Source organism: Apaloderma vittatum, unplaced genomic scaffold (genome assembly GCF_000703405.1).
Source record: "Apaloderma vittatum isolate BGI_N311 unplaced genomic scaffold, ASM70340v1 Scaffold45903, whole genome shotgun sequence".
In the NCBI taxonomy this organism is placed as follows: domain Eukaryota; kingdom Metazoa; phylum Chordata; class Aves; order Trogoniformes; family Trogonidae; genus Apaloderma; species Apaloderma vittatum.
The window spans coordinates 1-26,129 of NW_009708316.1; the positions used below are offsets into that span (position 1 = coordinate 1).

The following is a 26,129-nucleotide window of genomic DNA, read 5'->3' on the forward strand; positions in this document are numbered from 1 at the left end:
AGGTCCCTTCCAGTCTAGGGCATTCTATGATTCTGTGATACCGAACAATGACTTTGGGACTTCTAGCAACACGTAATGTGATCATGTAATGATAGGACAGCAAAAGAGAAGGTTGACTATAAATGTATTATTTTTTTTTTTATTTTAAATCTAAGTCTGTAATTTTATTCTTATTTAGCCATAGTTGCAGCATAAACTGCTTTGTTGAATTTTGTTTAATAACTTCATTTTTTTAAGTGATGAAACAGCACATAGATAATCTTTCATGAAAGAACTGATCTTTCTACTAGCTTTAGGAATGGAAAAGTGTTGCAGCTGAAGAATAAATTTACAACAATAATTTGCAAGAGATAAAATATAAAAAAAGCTAGTGAAGAATACACTTTAAAGATACCTTCCAGCTTCCTGATGCGTGCAGCTCTAATATCAAGAAGATGGACATACTGTTCCAGTTTTAACTCATAGTCTTTCTGTAGACTTTCCATCTTTCGTGTCACTGTATCTACTTCAGTCTGAAAAAAAATTGCATGTAAAATGGACTTTTGAGGCTCACCTGCATTGACATTGCACATGCTTTTTGTTAGAAATTAAAATACAGGTGGATTTGAGGAAAGAAGATTTAGCATACACAAAATCAGCAATTTCAAACTCAGCAATGCAGCAATCAGTTTGAATTTCAGCAAAATCTAGAAACATTATTAAGAAAAACAGATAATGTTCCTAATAGATTATTTTTTAAAAATGATTTTGTTATTTTAAATTTAGATTAACTGAAAAGTCAAAATGTAATCTTCAACAATCCAGCACAGGAAAGTAAAAGCAGAGTGTTGTGAAAAAGGAAGCTTTATATGATAAGTATACTTGCTATTTTTCCTGTGAGGACCTGATAAAAGCTCTGAGATAATGCCCAGAAGGCGTGGTTTCAGGGCTCTGATCAGGGCAAGTTAAAAGGCTAAAGTCACAGTCATTTTTACCTCACACTTTTTAAACAATACTTACAACAACACCAAATCTTCTGTTAGGGTACCTATAAACAACCTGACTTCGTTGCCAAATTTGTACGTCTTAATTACGATAAGTTCCAGGGCCACAAATGTGACAATATTATTATCGGGTTATTTTCCACTGTGAGTATAGTTTAATACCTGGTAATCTTTGTTAATTCTGTGCTGCACAATTAACATATTCCTTGTTTTTTCAAGTTCTTGCACTGTTTCCGCATGTGTTAACTGCAACGCCCGCAGGGAGCGCTCTAGATCTTTACGGTTATCATCTTCTACTTTTTCCAAACACATAAGGTCCCCATTCTGCTGCTGCTTTCGAACCTGAAACAAATTTGAAAAATTACTAGGACAAGTTTTTGCAAAAATACTTGGATGTATTTGTGCCTAGTTAAACGTAATCCCGGGATGCAATTTAGCAACAACAATAAGACAGTAAGCACAATTTCATAAATTTGGAGCATGTGGTAACACAAAAATCACAACGAGGTAGAGCAATAAGTGCCAGGATTGTATTCACTAACGTAATCGCATGATTATCAGGAACCAATTCAAATGTCTGAGGTACTCAGAAGCAATCACTCCCATCGACCCAATCAAAATGCAAAACTCATATAAAAGGCAAGTTCACTGCTTCAGTGAATGTACAAAACCTGAATTATTACTCTCAGGTCTACATTGTATCTGTTAGTAATACTGGGGGTTTATTTTTCATCTAGAGTTTGTTGTTTTTTTCTTTCTTTCTAAAGTTATCATTCCAGAATCATCATTTGCATTTCATTAGCAGAAAAAGATTTTTACAGTAAACTCTTCCTCAAGAAAATAAAACAGAAATCATTGGAACAGTCGAAACTTAATGCAAACTTATTTTTTTCACTGATTTCTTCCCCTTTTCCCCACTTCATTTTCACTTTTGCTATAAACAATAAAATTACAACATATGTGCAAGAAAAAAACAAACCTAGAACATTTCCTGGGTGTTTTGGGGCTTCTGTTCCAATAAACAATGAAAGTTGCTAAGCATAACTGTATCTCATTTTAGAACTTTCATGGTTATAGTATGCTCCAAGAAATTTCAGAATTAATAAACTTACAACATTAAAAAACCCCTGCTTTTTAATAAACATTATAAGAAGAACAAGGTGGCGTGATAAGTCATTTAAGTGAGGAAAAGGAAGATATTCTGAAAGATGCCTCAGAATTTGGTTTAATTCACTTTCAATGTTAGAATGAATTATCTACATAAACCTAGATTTCATTCTTGCAACTTTTTATCTTCCCTTCTGCTTCACTGGAACTGAAAAAAGACAAAAGCACACATGAGCTGGAAGCATTAACTGCTAAACATGCAGTAATAATTCAGCCCTTGAAAATGCCAGACATTGGGTAGAAAACTTGCAGTGATCAACAAAGAGTTTAAAAAAAAATAATCATAGAATGGTTTGGATTGGAAGGGACCATCTTGTTTCAACCCCCCATATGCACTTTCTTTCTGAGTTACCTTTATAAGCACAAGCGCTTCACTGAGTTCTGCCGCATCAATATCATTTTCCTGAAACAGAAATACTTAATGAAAAGGTGTTACCAGATGTGATGGAATATCGCAGAAATACGCTCAGTATAACAAGATGCATTCTCACCAGACATGACATTTTGCTTGATATCATGAATAAACAAACAGTTATATTTCAGTATTCTTTTGCTTTCAAGAAGTATTTGCACTATGCATAAAACATAGAATGGGCTTTCTTGCTCATATTCTAAACAGAAATAGAGTTCACCTTGGTCAAACCATTCATGTGATTTTTCAGTTCATCTAGTTGTTGCTTATGTTCCAGGTAGCATAAACGCAGGTCTTTGTTCTCTTGCATCAGCTTTTCCTTTTGGTCTTAACACCAAAAAAAGAAACAAAATATTCTACTTAATTCAACATAACTATAAAAATTCTAAACTTACTTTTTCATACTATTTTTAAATCAAAAATTAATTTTAAAATGTAGAAAATTTATTTTGTATAGAGGAATCTTTGGTATTAGAAAGAGCGACAAAGTATTGGTGCAGGGAATTAAAAACCTCGAACATTCTTACTTTCATTTAAAAGGAAGTTACAGCATCAAAAAGCTACACTTTGTATATTTCTATATAGAAAGATATGCCCAACTCAGCACAGCTTTCTGTTTTGGACGGAGAGATAGCAAGAGTAGTATAGAGAGGATATAAAATTCTGTCCATCTGAACAATTAAAACACAATTAAACTTATCAGAAGGTTACACAGATTTTACAGAAATACCCACTAATATGGGTAAAATACCCAATAGCTACATCCACTATGATTTCTCAATAAGATGTGAGAAAAAACTTAAGGCTTAGGTGAATAACTTAGTTATAGCAGCATACCATCTTTCACATGGAAAAGTTTTAAAAGTAAGCTTTCTCAAAATCATCGAGGATTCTAAGAAACAAAAGTACTCTCTCCTCCTCCAGTCAAACTCCTTATTCTCTTGATAACAGTGCTTTTTCTCCTTCAGCTTTTCCTATGTGTATCGAAGTCTCAAAAGTCAGATTCTCATACCAGGTACTTAAAATGCCATGAATTTGTATTTTACGGCAGAATTATATAAATGTTAATTGTCAACCTGACATGCCTTTTAATTCTCATTTGCAATGATAGTGAGCTGATTGGTTAAACCATTACATACTTAGCTGAGAATATATCCTACTGCTTTCAGCAAAATAACCCACAACATCTTTTTAATTCTGGATTCTTTCCTGTTGACCCTCAAGGCACGATGCACAACTTAAGTTTAGCTTTTCAGAACAGCTTTTCCATTTAGAGGCTTGAACGCAGCAGAAAACAGGTGGCCAAGATGCTTGTCTCAAGGGCTTTGGAATTTTTCAGAAATTGACATCAGGTTAGTTTTAATTTTGCAGAGTGTATATATTAAATGACATCTTCACTAAATGAACACTCTGTAACACCACTGCTTCTACATGCAGTAGCCTGACTCACACGTGTGTTGGAGCTCCACAAGAGTTGATTTCAATTCAAACACATAATCACCAGCAAAGTTTTACTTCTCTGCAGTTACAAGAAAGATGTAATGCACTTGTGCAATGGAGAAGAAAATATAATAGGAAGCTCTAAGTTTTAAGAATTAGACAGCAATTGTCCCACAGACAATAAAGGGCCCCTTCATGCTGATGCTATATAATCCAAGATCTGAACTGGCAGTTTTTCCAGGGATAAGGAGACAGGATATCTCTCCTCAAGTACTTCTATCTCATTGTCATGAATTTTCTGACAAAAGCAGCAAGTTCAGTCCACTCTTCTAACATGAACCGTAGTGAAAATTTTGCTCACATTTGCAGTTTAGAGAATTTAACGTCGAAGCTGTACATGCTCAATAGAAAGGAAACCAGCTTTTGTTAAAATTGAGGCAATTTCAACAGCTTGTTGAACCAAAATGGGCCAATCTGTCCATAGCACAGCTCAGTCTGCCTTAGCACTGTCCCTGTTGCCTCTCTCAGGCTGTTTCTAGGATCTCTGTCAAAGATAAAAATGCAGGACAGGCTGGGAAAGAGGCAGGAGGAAAGGGAATAATTCCGCAACAGCCCTTCGGGAAATTACAGGAGGGTCCTGCCATTAAGTTTCCTCATATTACTACAACATTTATCATCAGGAGCCACTCAAACTTTCTGTTGGTTGTTTCCACTTATCATGCTATCAGCATCCACTGGAGCATACTTGGATTGGGGTCAGTGCTGCGTGCTGGCTGCTGCTTAGCTTGCTTCCCCTCACTTAACCTGAAAGTTGCAGTTCGCCCACTTCATTCCATTAGACTGTTCACAGAAATACACCTTTTAAAAACAGACATTTGAAGGATGAACTCTAAAAAAAAATATAACCTGTGCTTCAGTTTTGTAAACTTGATGCTGCCACAGTGTATGACAGCATTGAGATAAAAGAAGAAAAGATTGCAAAGTCTCAAAGATTCCCTGAGAAGTTGTCCTACAGCACGGAAAAAATACATATGAAATAACCTGGTTCAGTAGATTAGAAGAAAACAGTATTACTGTAAAGGTGCATAGCTGTAAGTAAACCATACATATCCTGAAAATATTTAAAAAATTCTCAGTTCACGAAGTTGAACAGACAAACAACCATCCTCAATCACCTATATAGGCTTCATGTAACTTCATACAGTAAAAAAAAATTAGAATAGAGGTTTATAATTTGAGGAACTGTCAGATGCGCCTCTTTTCCTGAATAATTTTCATTGTAGGGGAAACAAAGAATAAAGAGTAAATATTAACCCAACAGATGAAGAATGAATGCAGCTGCAGTTAGCAGATCCCCATTCAGCAGGTAACCTGTATTGGGTCAATTTTTCTATTTAATAGGTCGACATAACTTAAACGTATTGTTCAAATGTACATTTTAAAGGCAGCTCTGAAATCACCAGCAGAAACTACACTTCTGTGGGCAATATACCTGAACTCCAACACAGGACAATCTCTCATCCTGAGAAGACAACATTTATTTGAGCAACATACCTCTTTCTATTTGGATCTTGTCAAGGATTTCATTTTTGTCTGCTAAATCAGATTTGATAGCAGTCTCTAGTTTAGCAATTTGCAGTTTCAGTTGCTGTTCCTTTAATTTCCACTGCTGTTCATAGGTCATACTGAAGACACTGCAATAAAACATGTGGCCTATGAAAAAACTTTCTGAAATCAGCTTCAACACAAAATAATAAAGAAAAAAAGCTTTTAGTGGCACAGAGACCACTGTCATCATGTCTTAGGAATTAAGTAAACATATGCTGGTCTGCTGCTGTTGAAACCAAGGCGCCTTTCTCAGGCTGCGGTTAGAAAACATGAAAGAGTTTGTGGGATGAGCAAAGGAACTGGCCTTAATTTAGAGCTCCAAAGTCAGCGGAGTTGGCAGCATGCAACATTTGTGGGACTAGAAAAGGAATTCAGATGCATATCCCAGAGTAATCCACAACTCCAAACCTCGGCAACTGACAACTGACAAAACCATTCTTTCCACATACAAAACCTCTTAGTGCAGAGAACCGGGATCAGCCACCTGATTTTTTTTTTTTGAATCTGTGAAACATGCAGGGCCTGAAGTCAGTTGCGTGTTCAAAGAAATGGTGACCACCAAGTGACAACAGTTTTCTCATACTGTAAAACAACAATTCTGATACTGATTAAGCAGCACATACAGTCTTTCTCCTACTTTAAGAAATAAAAAACAGAGGTGGGCAAAGAAATTAGAATAATTATTTTGCTTGTAACACATTATTTACTTGTGAACTACCAATTTGCGTGCAATAAGAATTGCATGGACACAGAATCACAACTTCTGAAACCACAACAAATGTGTAACTCAGACTGAAACAAAATTAAATACATTAAACAATTTACAGTATAATTCCCAGTTGGCAAAAAGACAAGCAGTACAGTGTGTTTTTAGATAATTTAGACATCAAGTACTACAGTCTTCATATCGTTATTATTACTATTATTATTATTCAATACTTGCCTTCTTATTGAGTGGAAAAATGCCCTTCACCTTAACCAATCACAAATCAGTGTAGTAACTTTTATATTCTGTGAAAAACCAGAAACTGCAGGGTTTTTCTAAACAAGAGCCAGGTTCTCAACTCATTACTTTGGTGAAGCTCAGTTAAAAAAAGTCATTTTTACATCTATAATTGCATTAAAAAACCTCACAGGTAGTTCTTCCAGAGATCTTGTAACAAAAACCTCAATCAAAAAACAGAGAAAAAGAAATATCATAGAGGGAAAAGATGTCACAGCTTTGCAGACCGTACATGCTGACAAAGAGAGATCTGCCTTTTTTGATAGCTATGACTACCTGAAGTGGTTCTGAGTACACAGAAGCGCATTTACCCCTAATACATATGAACCATGACCTTAAGATTAAAGAAAAAAAATATTATAGCATGGAGTCTCTAAAGTATATGGCAAGAGTTTATATTCTTGATCTGCGATCTTCATAAAACCCGTTCTCTCTCTATATTTTCACGCTGTATCTATATCCCCCATTTATACAGGTCCCTAGGCTCATACCATCCTATAGTACGAGAGCGCATCTGTCATAGTGTGCATGAACTTAAGCAATGTTTTTAAGTCCCTCAGTAATTCATACTTGGCTATAATTTTGAAGATAACACGCAGCAACTGCAATGCCCTGAACTCATCATCACTGCCATAACTCTGCACAGGTACAGAAGGGACACAGCAAGCTCTGTAAGGGCTTAGACTCACCACTCTGCCAAGGTCAGTTGGCTCCCGTATGGAAAGACTAAATCTTAGTAAGAAAAGATAACACAATACTCTTGGTTTTCACACTTCTGTAAATATTCCTAGGTTCTAATGACCATGATGCCTACTTAAATGTGCATTCGTTATCTTCAGGTACAATTCCTTCTCATGAAGATGTAGCTAAACATTATTTCAGTTTTTCAAAAGACTGTACTAGCAGAAAAAAACATTAACAGCTATGAGAATAATTCAGAATTTAGATACGTAAACAAAGACCATTTTACAAGACAGGTTTTATCCAAGCCTATATAATGCTAATGTTTATGTCAGTTTGAATTGAGTTCACTTCTGTCGCTTTCCTCCTTCGAATATTAAGATTATTTTTACTTGAATTCATGTGGAATTTCTTTCACATTTACTGTATTTCACTGGAGTTGAAGCCATCTGGGTAACTATAAATGGTCAACCACATCTGGCACCGTTTCCTTTGGAGGGCGTTTAAGCATTGCTAGATTTGCATTACCAGGTCATATGAAAACAATTCCTCCAAATCTTTTATCCAAACGAATTGTTTTCTTGGATACTGACTAAATAATAAGAGTCAACTGACAAATTCAGACGTGTTCTCTGCAAACTTTTCAGATCCAGTTCTGCAGTCGGCTTTGGCAAAATTCCCATCAACTTCAAGAGACTTTCCAACCAAAAAAAAACATTAGCAAGAAATGGGGTTATGCTTCTTTTCCTCCATTAAAAAAAATAAAATATTTATTAATTATCTCGCACCTGTGGACACTGGCCTAGCCACTGCTAGCAACAGGGAAGCTGTGCTAAAGCTGCATTGTTTAAGTGGGCAACAGAAAAAGCTGAAACTACAGTAGTTAGAACAAAGTGATCCAGTTCTTTCTTCGATTTCTTGGTACTTATGCGGTAACATGAAATGCAGAAACATAGGAGCATAGGAAGACAGATTGTTTTAGGTAAAAGGCATATTATAGATTACTGAATAATGAGAGAACCATATTTAAGTTCATCCAGTTATAAGTTATCCCACTGTGATTTAAATGGAACAGAACATTTCAAGCCAAGATTATAAATTCATCTGTTAGTAGGAGTTATTTCTCTGTGTAATGAAAAGATCATAATCAGAAATACTTATACCATCTACAACAACCTACAACAATGAAATTGAGCAAGAGACAACTGATCAACTAAGCCTATACAAGACTCCGAATACTGTCATACAACTGGTACATACGTAAAAAAGATGTTTTAAGCTATTCGTAGCCATAGTTTTTTACTATCATAATTCTAATCTCACCACAGAAAGTACAAAAAGTATAATATTGTAAGAATACTATCAATAACATTTGATATCACTCACATTATGTTTAGTCATTGGTGGTTTTCTTGACACACATCATACTGATAAGTCAAGGAAACATTCCAGAAGAAATAATTCTGATGGAAAAAGACTTCGAGCATCTTACTTTCTGAGGCAATTGCAAGCTCTAGGACATTTGTCTTATTTTCTAGTCCTCTTCACTGTAAAATGCCACATGGTTTCACAATAAAGGAAAAGTTCATTTGAAGGTCATGTGTCGGGTTTTTTTTAATATGCCGTGGCAATTGACTATAAATATTTCTTCTCTGTACCAGAGAATTTCTGAATCATATCTGGCAATGTAGTTTCTTTTCATTGTAAACACTGGTGATACAACTTACTATTTACTATGTATAGGAACCTCTGTAAAAACTCATATGAGTCTATGCAAAAGCTTTCAAGTGAAATGGTAGTTATTACCAAAACAAATTACCAAAACAAACAAATCACCCCTCAAAAATAAACAAAGGAATATATGTTCACCCAGATGTACTATTCTTTTTAAAATAACCCTAAAAATAGGTAGAAGTTCAAATAAAAACTTTTGCATTGATATTCAAAATAAAGTGACTTTACTTACTTTTAATTACATTTCTAAAAAGAATTAATCTACTATTTCAAGAGCATTAGAACAACTGTGGAAGCTGCTACATTTCAACAGAACAGATAAAAAAAGACAGAACACCATAGAAGTTTTCATATGCACTTACTGATATGATGAACTGTAGCCTGAATATATTTACAGGTGTGCACAAACACCCAATATGCACACACACTTTCAAGCACACAATACACAAAGACCCTTATACAGGACAAGATTCAAGTTTTTATATTGAGCAACCATAACTTACCTGTCATACAGCTTGTCATAGTTTTCCTTCAAGAGTTCCTTCTCTTTTTCTAGATCATTTATTCTTTCCTGTAACTAAAGAAGGAAGTTTCAAGCAATGCACAGCATAAAAGGAAATTACAATGAATATGTAAAGATAATTAGTTAATAATTAGCAGCTAATGTCAGGCTTTTACTCATTCTTTTTATATGAGTCTCTTCGAAGCTTCAAAATAACACTGTTTTTCACCCAGACAGTCTCTCTCATTTTGTTTATATGAGGTTGAGACTAACATGTCACAGTCGAAAATTGTCTAATCCTATTCTGCTTCATGCAAAAAACCCCGAAGTCCATAGCATTAAAAAAATTTTTCAATTTGGTAAATATTACTATTAATGGCTCCTGTATAGTAAATACTCTTTTTATTGACATTATATAAACATGTCGTCCTTGCTTTCAAAATACTCACTCAAGCAGGATATGGTTTTAAAAATACTACATGCTTTAACAAGATATACCCTACACAGTAAAGGTTTGGAGGAAATATCTGTCAGGTAAACTTGGCTCATGTAAAATACATTCAGAACAGGTAAACCAGGTGGTAAAAGTAAAGTTAAGTTGCTACAAAACATAAGTAATAACTTCATATACTCTTATTCCTCATATGTTGAAGAGAATGAGGAATAAGACACTTAATTTTTAGGCCTCTGTCTGGGCTGGGCGACTGTTCACGATGACACCAATGTCTGCAAGCCACTAGACAAAGAAATAGAAGGGACTGATTTGAACTGCTGAGTAAGATGTACTATTACACTGTACTGCAATTAAATCAGGTTGAAATCACAGTGAAAAATTAGCAATATGTGATCAATAAATCAAGAAGAATTTTTTCCTTTTAACAAACCACTTGTTTAGTATCAGAATTGACACATAAACCTGTGCTTTAATCTCAAATATTGCCCAAACACTGGTGCAATGATTACGTGGCATGGGGACCAGGTATGGCTCGGGATTCTATGAAATGCAAGCAGGAGCCACAGGGTTTTCTTTTTAGTGGCATTCTCTAGCTCTCTTGAACACAATCTCACCTCCTCCGTCCTTCGGTTTGAAATAGTCACTGACTGCAGTTCTTTTTCAAGCTGAAGGCACTTTAACCGCTCCTCTTTAAGCTGCAGATTCAGTTCATCACCTTTCGCTATTAAAGCATGATGGCTGGTTTTCAAGTTTTTTTGGTTCTATGAAAAGGTAGAAAAGAAAACCCAGAGGAAAAAAGAAAAAGAGAGAAAAAAACCCAAACCACACTTAGTAGAATGTTACAACAGTTACAACACTCCATATATTCAATCAGTGGTCTCTCATGGCAGCTTTTAATAAATATTCTCCATGTGGTCAACAGGAGACACTCTTGAACTAAGTAACTGAAAGCAACTCCCATTACGCGTGGCCAGGAGAAGGTGGCATTCTTGTTGTTCTCATGAACATTAAACCCTCAGTTCAGTCATCATGAAAACAACCAAGAAATACATCTGTTAAGCAATTAAAAGATTTCACTGTGGTTACAGTGGTTAGACATGCTGACCCAAAACACTGCAGTAGCAAGCAAAAACGAACGTTGACCACAGTTATGTTAATCACAGAGCCTGCCGCAGCTCTTTTAACCCTTAATTGTAGATATATAATTGTTTCATAATCCTAATGCACTCAGTTCTATTTCCCTTCTAGCAGTAATTTAAAGAGGACTTCAGATTTCTTCTACATTTTAATTTACTTCAATGGATTATATTAAGGCACATTTAACAAATTTTAATATTAAAACATGAATGGAGGATGCTGATAGAACCTCTGTTTCTGGAATATTAGTTAATATTATACTGCCTACATTCCACAATGCTTTAATAAAGCCTCATTCGTTAAGAATTTCATTGTGAATTACATTTAAAGTATGACTTGAAACAAAACAGCCAAAAGGCCAATCTCCTGATTAATAAATTTTAAGAAAATTTATGTCAAATACATATATGAGTATAGATTATGTTTTATAGTTGTAGACAGGGAAAAAGTTAGCTTCATTTTTTCCATACGTTATTCCTACAAAGTAGTTAAATGGAGGAGCTGAATGTAAATCCTGTACAAATTGTTTAGGTTCACATGCAGATGGAATATCCTAGAAATAAACAGAAACCCCATCACCAACCTCATCTTCAGACTTTCAGATCTCATCTCTCTATAACAAACATACCATGGAGAATAAATATCAGCAGTTAGGCAGATAACGAAGTATATCACTCATCAGTTTTTAACAACAGTCTTCTTCAGTGCTCCTCTTGTTCTGTCCTATATCTATGAACTGTATTTCAATAACTTTAAGAAAATGACACCTTACAAATCATTCTTTTATACTCTTAATTTGTCTCCAAACTTATTACCTTTCTCCTCAAAATCAGAATCCTTACAGTCCTTTGCTCTTCTAAGCAGATTGCACAATTCCTTCATTCAACTGGCTACAATAAAGTTGTTTATCAACAAAATTGTACTGTAAACGTTTGGTAGTGAGCTCAACTTCAATACTATTAGATGGAACAGAATTATAAGACTTATCATTCTGTGGTTTCACTTTATGGGCTTTACATGCAACCTAAACTAAACATTTTGGATTTTACAGTTATTCACATTTAGTAGGCTCATTTCAAATATTCAGATGATTGCAAATGTGAAAACCGTGTATCCATTATCTTGTAAAAAAAAAAAAATGAATAGACATAAACCACAGTCATCCTTTTCAAAAGTGCATATTAGAAATTATGTCTTCAAACATCACTTCGAATCCTAGGTGTTTCCATTCTGCTGCTGCCAAGAAAGAGGCATAAGTACTTGATGTTTGCTGTGAATTTCCCAAAAGTCGCATATAGTTTAAAATGGAACATTTAACTTATCTCTTTCTATTCAAGAACACAAAAAGCCAAGCAAAACTGTTTCCCCTGGAATTTAAGTACTACACAGCTCACTCCATGAAAAATCAGATTGGAGCTACTACCAGATGACCTGCTTTAGCAGAGAAGACATAGGTATTACACCAAAGCGGGGAATGGAAACAAAGCAAATCAAAATGCAGAAGAAGAAAAAAACACAGGAAAAAAAGGAACAGAACAAAACTATTATGGCAAAAGTGTTACCTAACATGCTAAAATAACAAGAAGCAGGCAGCAGTAGGAGTTTACACAGATATCTAGCACTTCCACCTCATCAGGCTAGGATACTTTGCAAAGTTCTGTTGCAGGTAGGATTCTACTTACAGGGACTCTCTTGTTTCTAAGTCATTAGCATACTAACTCTGTACACACATGCAGCTCTCCAAACACATATTGGAAAAACCAGAAGAATGCTGTGTAACTAAAATCTCTGTGAAACTTACCATGCAGTTGCATGTTCTGGTGATACTTTCATAAAATTGCTTTTTTTCTATAGAAAATCTTTTATTTACAATAGCTCTCTAAAATAACTTCCATGAACTTATGAACACAAGCCCTAACGTGAGAACTCTAAACCAGCCAAACCTCCCCAACTTTATAAAATATTAATAAGATGAGGGGGGTCTGGTACCTTTCTTTTGTAAATTGGTACTTTTAAGTCAAAGCAAACTTTTCAAATGATCTGGAATCCCTTTCAATAGCCAGACCACTTGGTTCATTCTCCTCAATTTGCCTGGGATGGCTTTGCAGATAAAACCTTTAAGACTTTCTAAACCCTTCTGATAAAAATATAAATATGAACAATAAAAATTTTAAGACTGAAAAAATCCTATAGATTTGGAGTAGCTTGCACGCAATGTTTAGGTGGTTCATTTTCATGTACTCAGAATCAAGCCCTGCATGTATTTTTTTTCCATTTACGCATGTAAAGTAACGTTACTGACCAAATTGCAATTACCTCTTGAAGCTGGAGAAATTTTTCTTCCATTGCTGAAAGAGCATTGCTCTTCTCAGCCAGCTGTTTATGGACCTTGATCATTTCCAGGTTGTCCCGAACGTTCAACCTTCAAAATTGCATTAAAAAGAAATGCACCATGAGCTTAAAAAATGCAAAATGAATTATCAATTCTTTTTTTCAAGGTTGAAATCCTTTGCAAATTAGCTTTCTACAATACATCTGGGAGAAGATTTAGTGTGTAATACCCACATTTATTTCTTCTTCTATAATCCACATTAGAGAATTTGGGTAAATAAACATTCTACCACACAATGACACAGCAACTTCAATCAAGATATACATCATTGTTAACTGGATTGGACTATATGTGACAGGAAGAGAAAATAATCCTATACCTAAAGAGATTATTTGTTCTCCATTCACTTATCTTCCAACATTCCAAGTATTTGGTGCCAGTAGATTACCATTTAACAGAGCTTCCTCTTAAAGTTTAAACCTATCAAATACTGCTACAAAAAAGTGACCCAGCAATTCATACTGTAACATCTTAAAGCTGGCATTCAAACAAGCTGCAGGTGTGTCTTAACTACATGAACATTCCCCGATATCCACGTAGATGGTTCATTTTGTTACATTTCTAAGATTGAGAATGTTTAATAGAAAATGTTTAAAATAATTCAAAATTTAAATAAGTTTTGATTTAGAATAGTGAAACTAAACCTGTTATTTTTCACAGCTTCCCTAAGCGTGGGAAGGGAAACTGATTCTGAACCGAAATTACGGTAAGATCTTTAGCATTTGGACAGGTTAATTTCTCTCCCAATATTTATTTCGGACATATTGGACAAATTGTCACAACACTACGCTGAAGCAAGAAAAAGGACTACAAAGCTTACACATCTGTAAACCATCTGAGTACATCAAATACTTCCCTTTTCGTCTGTAAAATTTACATCAGATCCAATTGTGTTTTTGCATTGCCCAGTTAATTGTCCTTACACAGAAGATAAACACTCACAAACCCGAGATCTTTCCCAAGAAACTGCCCTAATGCAATGCTAAAACTATCATGTGTCTAAAACATGTTATCTACACAAATTCCAGTTGTGGTGCCCACCGACAGCAGCACTGTCTCATGCTAGCCAGTTAAAAGCTAACGTAATGGCACGTTTTTATTAATCTTGTTCCACACATCAAACAAAAGGCTCCGATGCCTTCAAAGGCTTTCCCTTCTTTTCTAAGCAGAAGTCTTTTTTTTTCTCGGGTTTTTTTTCCCCTCCTTCTTCTTTTTAAGTAGAAAAAGGAGCAGATGATAGTGAAATTTATGATGTACAGATGTAAGCCCCATGGCTCCTGACAATCTACATTAACTATTTTTTCAACAGTGAATGAAACAGCATTTGATTTAAACAGGTTTGGGGTACTCATATTATGAAGCTATTCAAATTCACAAGTGAAAAATTACTTTGTATTTCCATCATTTCAATTCTTACAATTATAGGAGTATTTATCTCATTAAGTTTCTAGCTATAGAAAATGTGTAATTAATTTCTTATTAGCGCATTACATCAATCACAATCTCAGCTCTCATTATAGGGCAACAAAATTATTTCTCTACAGTAGTTCTGTAATATTTTATTTACTTATTTGAAGAAAATCTCTCTCAGAAATGTCCAATGAATCTAGATACATGAAAAGGATCTTGATGTTGAACAAAATCATTTCAGATTTTGTGGGCAAGGCCAAGTTAATCCAGGAAGATTCTGTTGGGAAGATTCGTTTTTCTATAAATGTAGTTACAAACCAGTAAAAGAGAAATTGATTAACTACACAGTTTTCTCCCTGCCAGCTAGTTGATGTACTCCGCTCTCAGAACATCTACCCAGGTATTCTGGTAAATCTTAAAAATAGGAGTTATGTATGCAGATTCAGTATAAAAGTAAATGCTACTTTTCACTTAAACAGGTAATATTTTGCTCACAGAAAACCAAATAACCTATAAGACTAAAGCTGTACTAAGATAGCTCATTCAATATTTCTCCGTTGCCAAGAAAGCCAGAAATTCTGCCACAGAACCTGCAGACATGGAGATAGACCTGGAGCAGAAGTTAAAAAGGAAAAGGACATAATATCTCTTTTCAGGCAGTAAGCTGAATTAGTAAGCGTGCTGATTTAGCTCTAGCACACCTTCTACCACAAGTGCAGAAATAAGGAACATGAATGCTGTCCTCCCATTCTAAACTTCATCTTAATGCTGGAGTAAAACATCTGAAATTGGAAATGAAGTTAGGAGAAAGGGACTCTTTAAAGAGCTAAGAATTATGTTTGGGGGTAACTCCTGAAGTATACTTCAGGCCTCTCATCATCTGGATTAAAAGCATATAGGGTGGGGTCCCAATAACAGGCTGGGGCCCAGCTGTGTGGGAATGGGGGACTGACAGCAACCCCCACCAGAAGGAAATGATTAAAGAAAGGATCTTGACCTGCATTGTACAAATTTCTGCCAGTAAATCCCAGATGGCTAAGCTAATAAATTTGAGGTCTAATTAAACCACATCCCTTGCATCTTGTCTTTGCTTCCATATGAGGACACAAATATAATACTGAGCCTACTCGTCAGAGCCCTGACTAGTGTATCAACTGAACCAGTGGCTCGCAAACTTTCCCCATTCCCAGTCAGAACAAGAAAAATAAGCAAGAAAAAAAAAGCCAGCACCATACTTCTCAGGATCACTCACCCTCTGCCTGGCAAAATAAAAGGTTTCCAGGCCCACGGTTCTCAAGCACGAATGCATCAATGGCCAGACAGATACACAGACCCCCAAGCAGAGAAGAATAGAACATCAACACGCAAGACTTCTCAGTCTACACTGCTTAGGACCTAATAGGATTTCATGGTCATATACACTCTGTTCTCTCCTCTCTTTGTTTACAGGAATTCAGATATAAAAGGGAAAAAAAACACGAACATTTACCTTCTAGTAGCACCTTCATGCTGTAATTGATACAACGCTGCACCAACGGTTCTAGCACCTAAGTTACTAGGATTACTTAAATATTAATATAAAATTCTATACTTTTTTGCCTGGCTAAGGACCTATCTATGAATGAAAAAAGTCACAATCTTTAGGGAAACTGGCTAAATATATACATCAGATAGGGAAATGTAAATATAAGGGTTTTTTTATATATTAGACATGATTTAGAAGGTCTCTCAATACCCCTTAGATAATGCATTGTGACTAACATGTTCCCCATTTTAATCCAGGTCTGCCATGCCTTAATGCAAACACAGAAGTCATGAGTGTATCAGATACGATGCTCCTGTCTGAAATATACACATTTAATAGGTTTAGTTCCAAAACTCATATTGAAACAAAAAATGCCAAAGGCATTAAAAAGTGACTAGTAAGTAAGGTTCTTCATTTAAAAAAAACCAACAATGAAACAAAACACAACAAACACATAAACATATGCATATCCAAATATGTGTTCATGAACGAATTTGGGGTGGCTTGAAAAGTGTTTTTGGAAAGTACCATAAGCAATTATCTGAAGCTACGTGCTTCAAAAATGTGATTGTTTAGACTTAATGTTCTAATTTGCACAGGGTGTATCATAGGCATCAAACTATGAGGTTATTATGGCTCTGGCCACCTTTAAATTAAAAACAGTAAAGCTAAATGCAGTTAGACTTTGTACTTACAAAAATGTGTTTAGTTTAAGAACCCACAGGCCTTAAATCAGACTTAAATATTCCTTTTCTGTAGCTCTTGTGTTGTTATACAGAACCTGCAGGGAAGCTGCAAAGGCAGCTTCAAAATATTACGAGATTTCTTGGGGGTATAGGACTCAAAATAACTAATATCTCCCTTCTTTAACGCTGATGGATCAACGATAATTCACTGGGGCTGCTTCACTACTTGGAATCCAGTTATTTTGATCTCAAGAATTTCTTAATCATGTAGCAGAATAAAGAATGTTTTTCTAATGGTTGAAAGTAATGTATTTTTGTTAACACCAGGCTGAGATCAAATAGTACTACAACCTGGAGACTGGTGGAAGAAGATTTATATGCTTTTGGTACCAGACTTCTTGAAGAATTTCAACAAATTAACTGTCTTCAGGTAGTGATGCAACTAGATGACAACTAAGTATATTCTTACAAAACACATGAAAAAGCTAAAATTGTACCGAAATTCAAAGATACAAGATACAAAGATGAAATAAGACGACCTTATCAGTCACCCAAATTTCCATTTTTCCTCCAGTATTCCAGTTTCTTTTCTGATGATGCAAAAATATTAAAAATAAGAATTACATAAAACTATAAATCTACTAATCTGTTAATACAGACTGTTCTAGATAGCAGTTACAAGATTTCCAAGAAAAAAAGCTAACGGAAATCTCCTAAGAATAACTATGTATAGGTACCCATAGTTACATTTAAACCTGGACAGAATAGTATTTCTCTAAATTATGGCTCTGGTTCATTCAGCGTTAAAAACTCTAATTTGAAAAAACCTGGGATTAAGAGCCTTCCATAAAGTAGCCTAGTGACAAAATTCCAGAAAGCACATTATTTTAGACAGGCACTAGTGGACACTTTTCAAGTTCTTTCCCAGTGTCTTCAGCCGAACACAGTAACTCTTAACATATCTTTAACGTATCTTTTATCAGGTTTAAGACAAGAAATAGATGATACAGGAAATATTCCAGAACTTTAAACACAAATTCACAGAAAGTAATTTTGGTCAGGTATCATGGACTGCATACAAGTAATTTGATAAATATAAATAAATAAGGATCTGGACTACTTTTTAGAGCCTGACTTTAAGGATTTTTGAGCTGAATCATAAAACCCTAGAATGTTTTCAGATGCAAGGGACATTTATAGATCATTCAGTTCAACTCCAGATTGCTCAGAGACCCATCAAACCTGACCTTGAGTGTTTCCAAGGGTGAAGCCTGTACCACCTATCCGGGCAACCTATGCCAATGTTTCAATATCCTCATTGTAAAAAAGAAAAATTCTTTCTTATAACTAGCCTAAAGAAGTGTTTCCTTAAAAATCTGACATGAATATGGTAGCAGACATCAAATTTAGATGTTTGGTTTCTGTCTGCTATACTTAAAGAACAGAGTTTATCTACAGAAAAATGAAGCACTGAAGTTCTTTGAAATTTGATTATTTTCAAAAAATGAAAAAAGATATTTTAAATATTTTCTGAATTCACTGGAGGCACAGATTGAGAAAGGCACAGATTGAGAAAGTATTTATGATAATAACTTCTTTAACCTATTTAAACTTTATAAAGGAAATTCTGAATAGGGGAGACTTATGGCTTTGTGAATAATTTAGTAGAAAACACTGCGATGTATTATTTATGTTGCACCACTGATGCACAAAAGAACGCTCTCACATAATAAGGGGGTTCCTCCCTTGAAAGGCAGTTAAAGAACTGATCACGTACTTGTCATCTAAGGAGAACTTTTACTGAAATCAAATGAGTAAGGAATGCAGTTTCATGCTCTATTAGATCCTTAATACAATTAAAATTAAGAGGCTGAAACTAAACAGTCAAAAGAGGGAAAATAAATGCAAACTTATATACTTTTGCATATATTCTCACAGAAGTGAAAGAAGAAAGATGAGAGATTAAACTAAGAGGCGTTATTGTGAAGCATATCCCACAAGCAAGTTCGTCTATGTTTGTTTCACTGCATAGCCATACCATATTCATTCAAAAATTTGTCAATCTACTCTACTATTTGTAGGCTCCAAATTATCAATGAGTATTAACAAACATGAAATTATCCACTATGAACCTATATCTAAAACTTTCTAAGAACAGATGAATCAAATTTAATGAGTTGAACATCAATTGAATCTCAATCAGCTGGAAATAAATCCTCTTAATTGGTAATGAGTAACTTATTTATTTGGAAAAACCTATTATCATAACAATCTCCTTGCCTACAATTATTCATGGCTATTTGATAAAGCATTTTATGGCTTAGTTTCACCAAATGGAAAAAAATGAATAAAGAACAGACTACTTAACAAGTAATTTTTGAAGCTATGTCATAATGCCTCCATCATGGAGATTTCCAGTTTTCACAATACCTTTGGCTTGTTGCTTCCTGCTCTTTCAGCCGTAGGATAGATTCTTCAGCTTCCTTGTCTTTCCTTTTTAGCTGGCTCACAAGTATGTCTCTAGCACGTTCTAGCTTCTCAATGCGATCCCTTTGGGACTCAATCACAGTCTCCCTGCAAGTACAAACATTTCAAAATCCAAAACTTGGGGAGTATTTTATAAAAGAAAAAAAAATTAAAGCATTCAGCAAAATTCGTATTTCTTGATGAAAATTCATCACAACAGAGGTTGAAGAGTTCAACTTACTATGAAAATAATTAGAGGTCACCACACAAAAGATGTGTATGGTACAATAAATAGATAAATAATTCAAGCATAGTATCAAACACAACACACTCTTGAAACAAATGTTTATGTGGACTGAATAATGTATTGCAGAATCTATCTGAAAACATCTTCTATGGTTTATTATACTCTACATTCAACATCTCCTCCTCCTAAACCATTAGTAACAAGTATTTTCTGAAGAGGAAATCATCATTACTAGCAATCAAAAGAATATGAGATCTTCAATGGATGCAGCAGAGAAAATAATTTTTATGTTTTTATTCTGAGTTGAATAAGTTTACATACACACAAAAATAATCTGATGGTGTTTTTCACAGTGGAATTTATCACTAAATTAAATTTTTAAAAGGCAGAAAATATAGAGATTCGAATCCAAATATTTTTAGTAGGCCACGATTTTGTGATTTTGATTTTCTTGACAAGTTAATCTCAGACATCTTTTCCAGTAGCATTTTTCTAATAAGAACAAGCAACAACTCATCTACAATTGCATCTTTCATCCATGTGTTTGCTCTTATACCTGAGAGCACCACTCTAAGTAACTGGTTATTTTTCTCACCTTTGTGAGAACTGAAATCCCTGACAAAAAAAAGCAATTTGAACGTTTTCTGTGTTATAAGACAAAGCTTTTGATCAGTCTGAAGGGAAAAGTTCTTGTCAACAACAAGATTCATGGTGGTGTGATGGATACAGGAGAAATAGCCCTTTCTAGATCCATCTGTATGAAATTACTAAAGGCTTTTTTTTCAGTAACACTATTATAATGCAAATTATTGTTTGTAAAAAAATTGGGACTGTTCAGCAAGGGTTAAATTCAGAGAAGAAGCTAGCAAGAGGGCAATACGAACAGCTAAAAAATTTAAATTTATTTATTAAAATTATTTACAACCTCACCAAATCATTGTATTTACAAAATCTGAAACACAAAATACATAATTGCACATCAATTCATGTGTTACTGTTTCAAGATCAAACAAAGTGAAAACTTACGAAAAGTGTATTTTTTCTTCCTGCAAGAAAGCCACTAATTTTAACAATTATAACAAAAAAAAAAATTAAAATCATACAAATTTTGTATTTCAGCCCTTGGATCCTCAAGCAGACTCTGTTCATTTATTGGGAGCACAACACTAGGTGATCTCGCTTCTAAATCTTGATATCTCATTCCTGAAAGCAAAGAGATATCTTTGTCACGCTGACTGAAAAAGCATTTAACAAAAGAACAATCTGTATGCACCACACACACAACTCCTACATAAATGCCTTAAAAAGTATTTCTACATCAAATTCACATGGACAAGGACTTAGAAGTGAAATAGGCACACTAGAACTTCGGGGAAAACTAGGAATGTTATTATCTGAACTGGATGTTCTGTGGAGAACTTTTCCTCTTTTTTTTTAATTCCTCATGACCTCTTCAGCTTAAAAAAATCTCTGCCTCAATCTAAACCTACATGCTCCCAATCCTAGTTCTGCACAAGACATGTTTGGTCTGGATCTGTTCTTATGCCAACAGAAGTCCTCACAGCAGGACATATCAACATTTGGTCTTTAATCCTCGAACCAAAATGCCCTTTTCTCTCAGTGAGCACTTAACCTGAATAAATCTATTCTATTTCTACCCTCATTTTGCATTGTTAAAACAAACAAATAGAAAATTAATTTGGGGAAATAAAACTGCCTAATCCATGATTTAAAGTGTAAAAATGCAGGTATATTTCAAATGTCAAAACTTGCGCTATATTCAAACTAAAGCCAATTAATTTTTAATGTCTGTCTGAAAACAAGAGAATTTTTTCTGTTTTCATATACCTGAATAATCAATGTAACCAAAAGAAAGACCAGTGGGAGGGTGAGATAGGATGGAGAAAAACCACAATATTACAGGCCATCAGCGTGATCCATAGCTTGCAGTTAAAGAGCCAATCCTGCTGACTCAGTTTCAAGTCAGGGCCATAGCTGTCTTTTTTTTCCTCTTTTTAAAAAACAACACATTATCCGTGTAGTGTATAAGTTAACTGAGTACAACTACTTCTACAAATGTTCACATGAAAACAGAAAGGTTTTAAAGTGTAATTTCCAAGTGCAGCGACCATAAACAAAAGACCGAGTGTGAGACTGTCCTAAGCAGTACATCTCAACAGTAAAAAGCATCTTTAAAGACGGCTGCATTGCGGTATTTGCTTTCCGAAGTCCACACATGTAAGAGATTTTTCAAGTCTGCAGTCTTCTGCACACATGTATCAAGAGACTAGAACAAACACTGAAATTAGAAAAGGAAAAACATGTGCAAACAAACTACAGATGTAAAACTTTGTTACAACATGATAACGCTAAACTTCTTCATATACTTCTTATATAAGCCTTTAACGTGTATTAAAGTTACACCAACAAAGCCCAATGATTTTCACAATTAGAAAATTTGCTTGATATCTGCTTTATTTTCAAATCTGTACTTTTGTTTTCCCCCTACCACTGCAGGTTCTGAAAATAAGGACTTCAAAGGCAAACAAATTATCTTGACTGCTAAAAATACAGGAGAACAGGGGAAGAACAGTCTTTCTGCCTACAGGTGCCATTGCCCACTGCTGAACAGAAGGGAGTATATACTTGCTGCAGTGAAGCAATAATTAGTGGTACTCACATAAACCCTTGTTTTTAATAAATGTGAATTATACCTTTCTTTGCGTGTTCGGGCGTGCCAGCAGCCTCGCTCACTTTTCTGAGACCAGAGTCAATACGAGACTGAACATAGCTGTAGGGACGAGGCCTGCGGCCTTGAATCTGGAGCTGCTGTTTAGCTGAAATGAGTTTGCTGTGGAGGCTCTCGTTCTGTTTCTCCAGCTCACGAACTCGCTCTTGCAAACGCTCAATCATTTCTTCCAGCTCCACAGCCTGACCCAGCCGCCTGGGGCCGCCACCAACCTGTTCAGACTTTTTTTTATCATTAGCAAGCCGTATTAGCTTGGTGGCCAATCTGAGGGAAAATAATAAAAAAACATGAAAAAGAATGTGAAAAGTCAGCAGAAAAAGCATTCTGTTGAAAGGAACATAATCACTGTGAAGACTTCAGCATAGAACCTGAATAATAAATTTCAGGTTTTGATATAACTATTACTGCCTGTGAAGAACTCTTTGAAGATAATTGAAACCACTGTGCAGCAATCTGCTTTACAGCACTGACAAATAACAGTTTCCTAAGGCTTATCATTTAAGGTTAGTAAAGGGAGGACACATATTTACTCCATATGCGGCTTAAATGTAATTTTTAATGCATGACCTTATATAGGAACCTCCGTATGCCGTTAAATAAAGTTACAGATTTGGGATGTGGTGGTGCAAACCATAAAAGCTACAGTTCCACAAAACACTCAGCTATTCAAAGAATGCTAATAATATGCAATGCTCCCAGTGATATATCATTTCTAGTACTTTGGGATTTAAACATATATATTTCAATTCTAAAGTGGCTAAAATACATAGGTGGAGATATTTAAGAGGGTACTCTGGAAAACAAGACTTAATTCCCATTACCATACTCAACTTCGTATTTGTTAAATATTACCAGCGTGCTTCAGAGAAGGAACAGTTAGCTGAAGAATATAATTAGATACAGAGGCTATGGTTTTCATCTGTCTTTAAAAGGACACAAACTTTGCTTTTGGCATCTCAAGAGTTGTACCTTTGATTTCCCTTAGTTTTGATAAACATTGGTAAGCTAGAACAAAAGGCTGAGAGGGCACATGGGGGTGATGTAACATACAAGAACACAAAACATACCCAGCAGTGAACAGAAAAAAAACTTGGCACATAAAGAAAGAAAAGGTGGCTTTGATGAGAGAGACAAGCTCAAGACTTTAAAAAATTGGTCGCACATCTTCAAGACCTGTATCCAGTTTACCGGGAATCTATTTTTGCAAGCCCAGAAATCAAACTGAAAATAAGGACACACTTCATTTGTTTAAAGGGGCTTGTTTTACTTTGTATACTTGTGGACAGAAGCTTTGATTTAAAAGAACAAAAGTGAAACAAAGAAAATCCATAATAACTTTAGGATGCCATAGAATGTTACTTGCCTGTAAGCAATTGGTTTTTTTTATTATTTGTTTGTTGTTTTTTTTCAATGTACTTCTACTGCAAATTCATTCCAAACTTTTAGTTACAAGGGTTTTGGCATGAGGGATGCTGGGAAAGAAATTTAGCAGGAGGAGTTAAGACTTCTCTGACAATTTAGATGCTGTATTTTATGTTTTCTTTGCCTTAACATATTAATGCAGGTATTCCAATTTGGACATTCTGTGCAATTTTACCTAAGCGAAGGATGAGTGCACTTGATAAATCGTTTAACAGAAACACAGGAAATGCCATTTGGAATAAGGAAACAATTTATTTTTTTTCCGCCATGGTGTAATCTGACAGCAGCCTGACAGGAAAGATCAAAGTTATGTCATGCTGGTCAATTCAATCGTGACTCACTGAATACTGAGTTAAAAAGGCAAAAATGTTTTGAACTCCAGAAACGTATGAAATAGTTCCATCTACAGAGGCAGTACCATCAGCAGGCCTTTCATGGATTGGTTAGATTCTGTCCAGAAGCTTAGAAGCAGCAAGATTTTATCAGCTTAAGTGCAACACAAGGAGAACAGTTCTGCTGAGTCTAGATGGCTTTGCCAGCACAGCACCGAGTTTAATAATGAGCCTAAAGTTGTTTGCGTATGTCTGGGTACACTGGGTACTATGGTCCCCACGCTACTGGGGAGTTCTTCAAGTGTCTTTTACTCTGAATAAAAGCTCTCTTTTACCCTGAATAAAAGTTTTTCATAATTCTAAAGATACTATAACTACGCGATAAAAGGCGAGATGCTAGTCAAATTTTTGAAGTACAGAGAAGGACAAGAGGGGCAGACTCTCTGTATAGGCCATTTTGACTCTAAGATGAAATTCCTGATGAATAATCAAGCTCCTATAGCCTCCTCTTCGGTTCCCAGAACACCTGTTACATTTGTACTCCGAGAGCAGAGCTATGAACCTGAAGTACCAACTCTGAAGTGGTGGCTAGTGGTGTACCTACCACTCTACATGGAGACCTAATACTGTCCACCACAAAAATATCCCACATACCATGGAGACAATCAGAAATCTATAAAAAAACCCCCTAATTCCAATGAGTGATTTTTACTACTGCTTTAAGCAAATGTTATTGTGAGCTAAAATAAAAACATTAAACCAAATACCTTTTAATTTTCTCCTCTTGCTTATTTGCATGCTGTTTAAGTAAGATGTTCTCAGACTGTAAACGAAGAAATTTGTCTTCCAGTTCTTTTCGAGAGATTCGTAACACAGCTTGTCGAGCTCTTACATTCCATGTAGTTGATGATTCTGTCCAAAATAAGACAACTATATATTACCTTCAACACATTCAACAACACGTAATCTAAAGTCTAACTCACTTTGAAATGCTGAAAAAAGAATACAAAAGTTTTCAAGCAATTGGCTATTTTATACTTGTACAAGTCTGCTGATTAATTTTTTTATTGGCATATTAATAATTTCCTTTTTCTTCCCTCTTACAGATGTAAGACGTCATTCAAAGGATACAAACTGACTACCTAGTAGACAACACAAAGGAAATAGTTTAACAAGTAGTAAGGTACTGTCAAACGTATTGCTTCAAAAAATAAGATGATCATTACCACAGACACGTTTTCTAATCTCTTTCGAAGTTAACATACTCTCTTGAAGCTTGAAAAGATTAACTCGTAATTCTGTACATTTGCTCAGATACCAGACTAAGCCCAGTAGTGCTGTTCTAACAGCTGCTGAGTGACATCTCAGAATTGCATAGTACTTCTGGCTCCCATTTTGTTAAATGGGTCCAGCCTTTTCCTCAATTCAGAAAAAAAAAATCTCTTTACTTCTGGAAGGATGAATATTGCAGCTCAGTGAGATTTCCACTTTTTAGCATCTCACAGCAACTCTCCTCTTATAAAAAGCAACACAAAGACAAAACGAGTCATAGCATCTTTCAGAATTTACCCCAGATTTTGAATAATACTTGAACTTAATTTTGTGAGTGGGAATGTCAGAAGCATTTTTAGGAAGAAACGAAAGAAGCTGCTTATCAAAGTCTGTAACTATAATAAATAGTTGCTGGTACAAACCTTGTAATCCTTCAATTCCAGGTGGAGTTAAACCTACATCTCTCACAGGCAGCTCCCCCACAGTTTCATCAGCTGTAACAGACAT

General features: G+C 35.2%; 1 protein-coding gene across 1 annotated transcript; it reads right to left on the minus strand.

The window, feature by feature from the left end:
* Window positions 1-394: 394 nt before the first annotated feature.
* Window positions 395-26,129, minus strand: LOC104271731 (protein fantom-like; the record flags this gene model as incomplete). Its single annotated transcript, XM_009866501.1, has 13 exons — window positions 26,045-26,129; window positions 25,118-25,262; window positions 22,562-22,860; window positions 20,951-21,050; window positions 19,565-19,708; window positions 13,438-13,543; window positions 10,599-10,745; window positions 9,532-9,605; window positions 5,557-5,696; window positions 2,783-2,889; window positions 2,503-2,553; window positions 1,146-1,325; window positions 395-512 (listed from the first exon to the last, which is right to left on the minus strand). Coding segments are annotated over exons 1-13 (1,696 nt in total), but the record flags the coding sequence as incomplete, so codon positions are not given.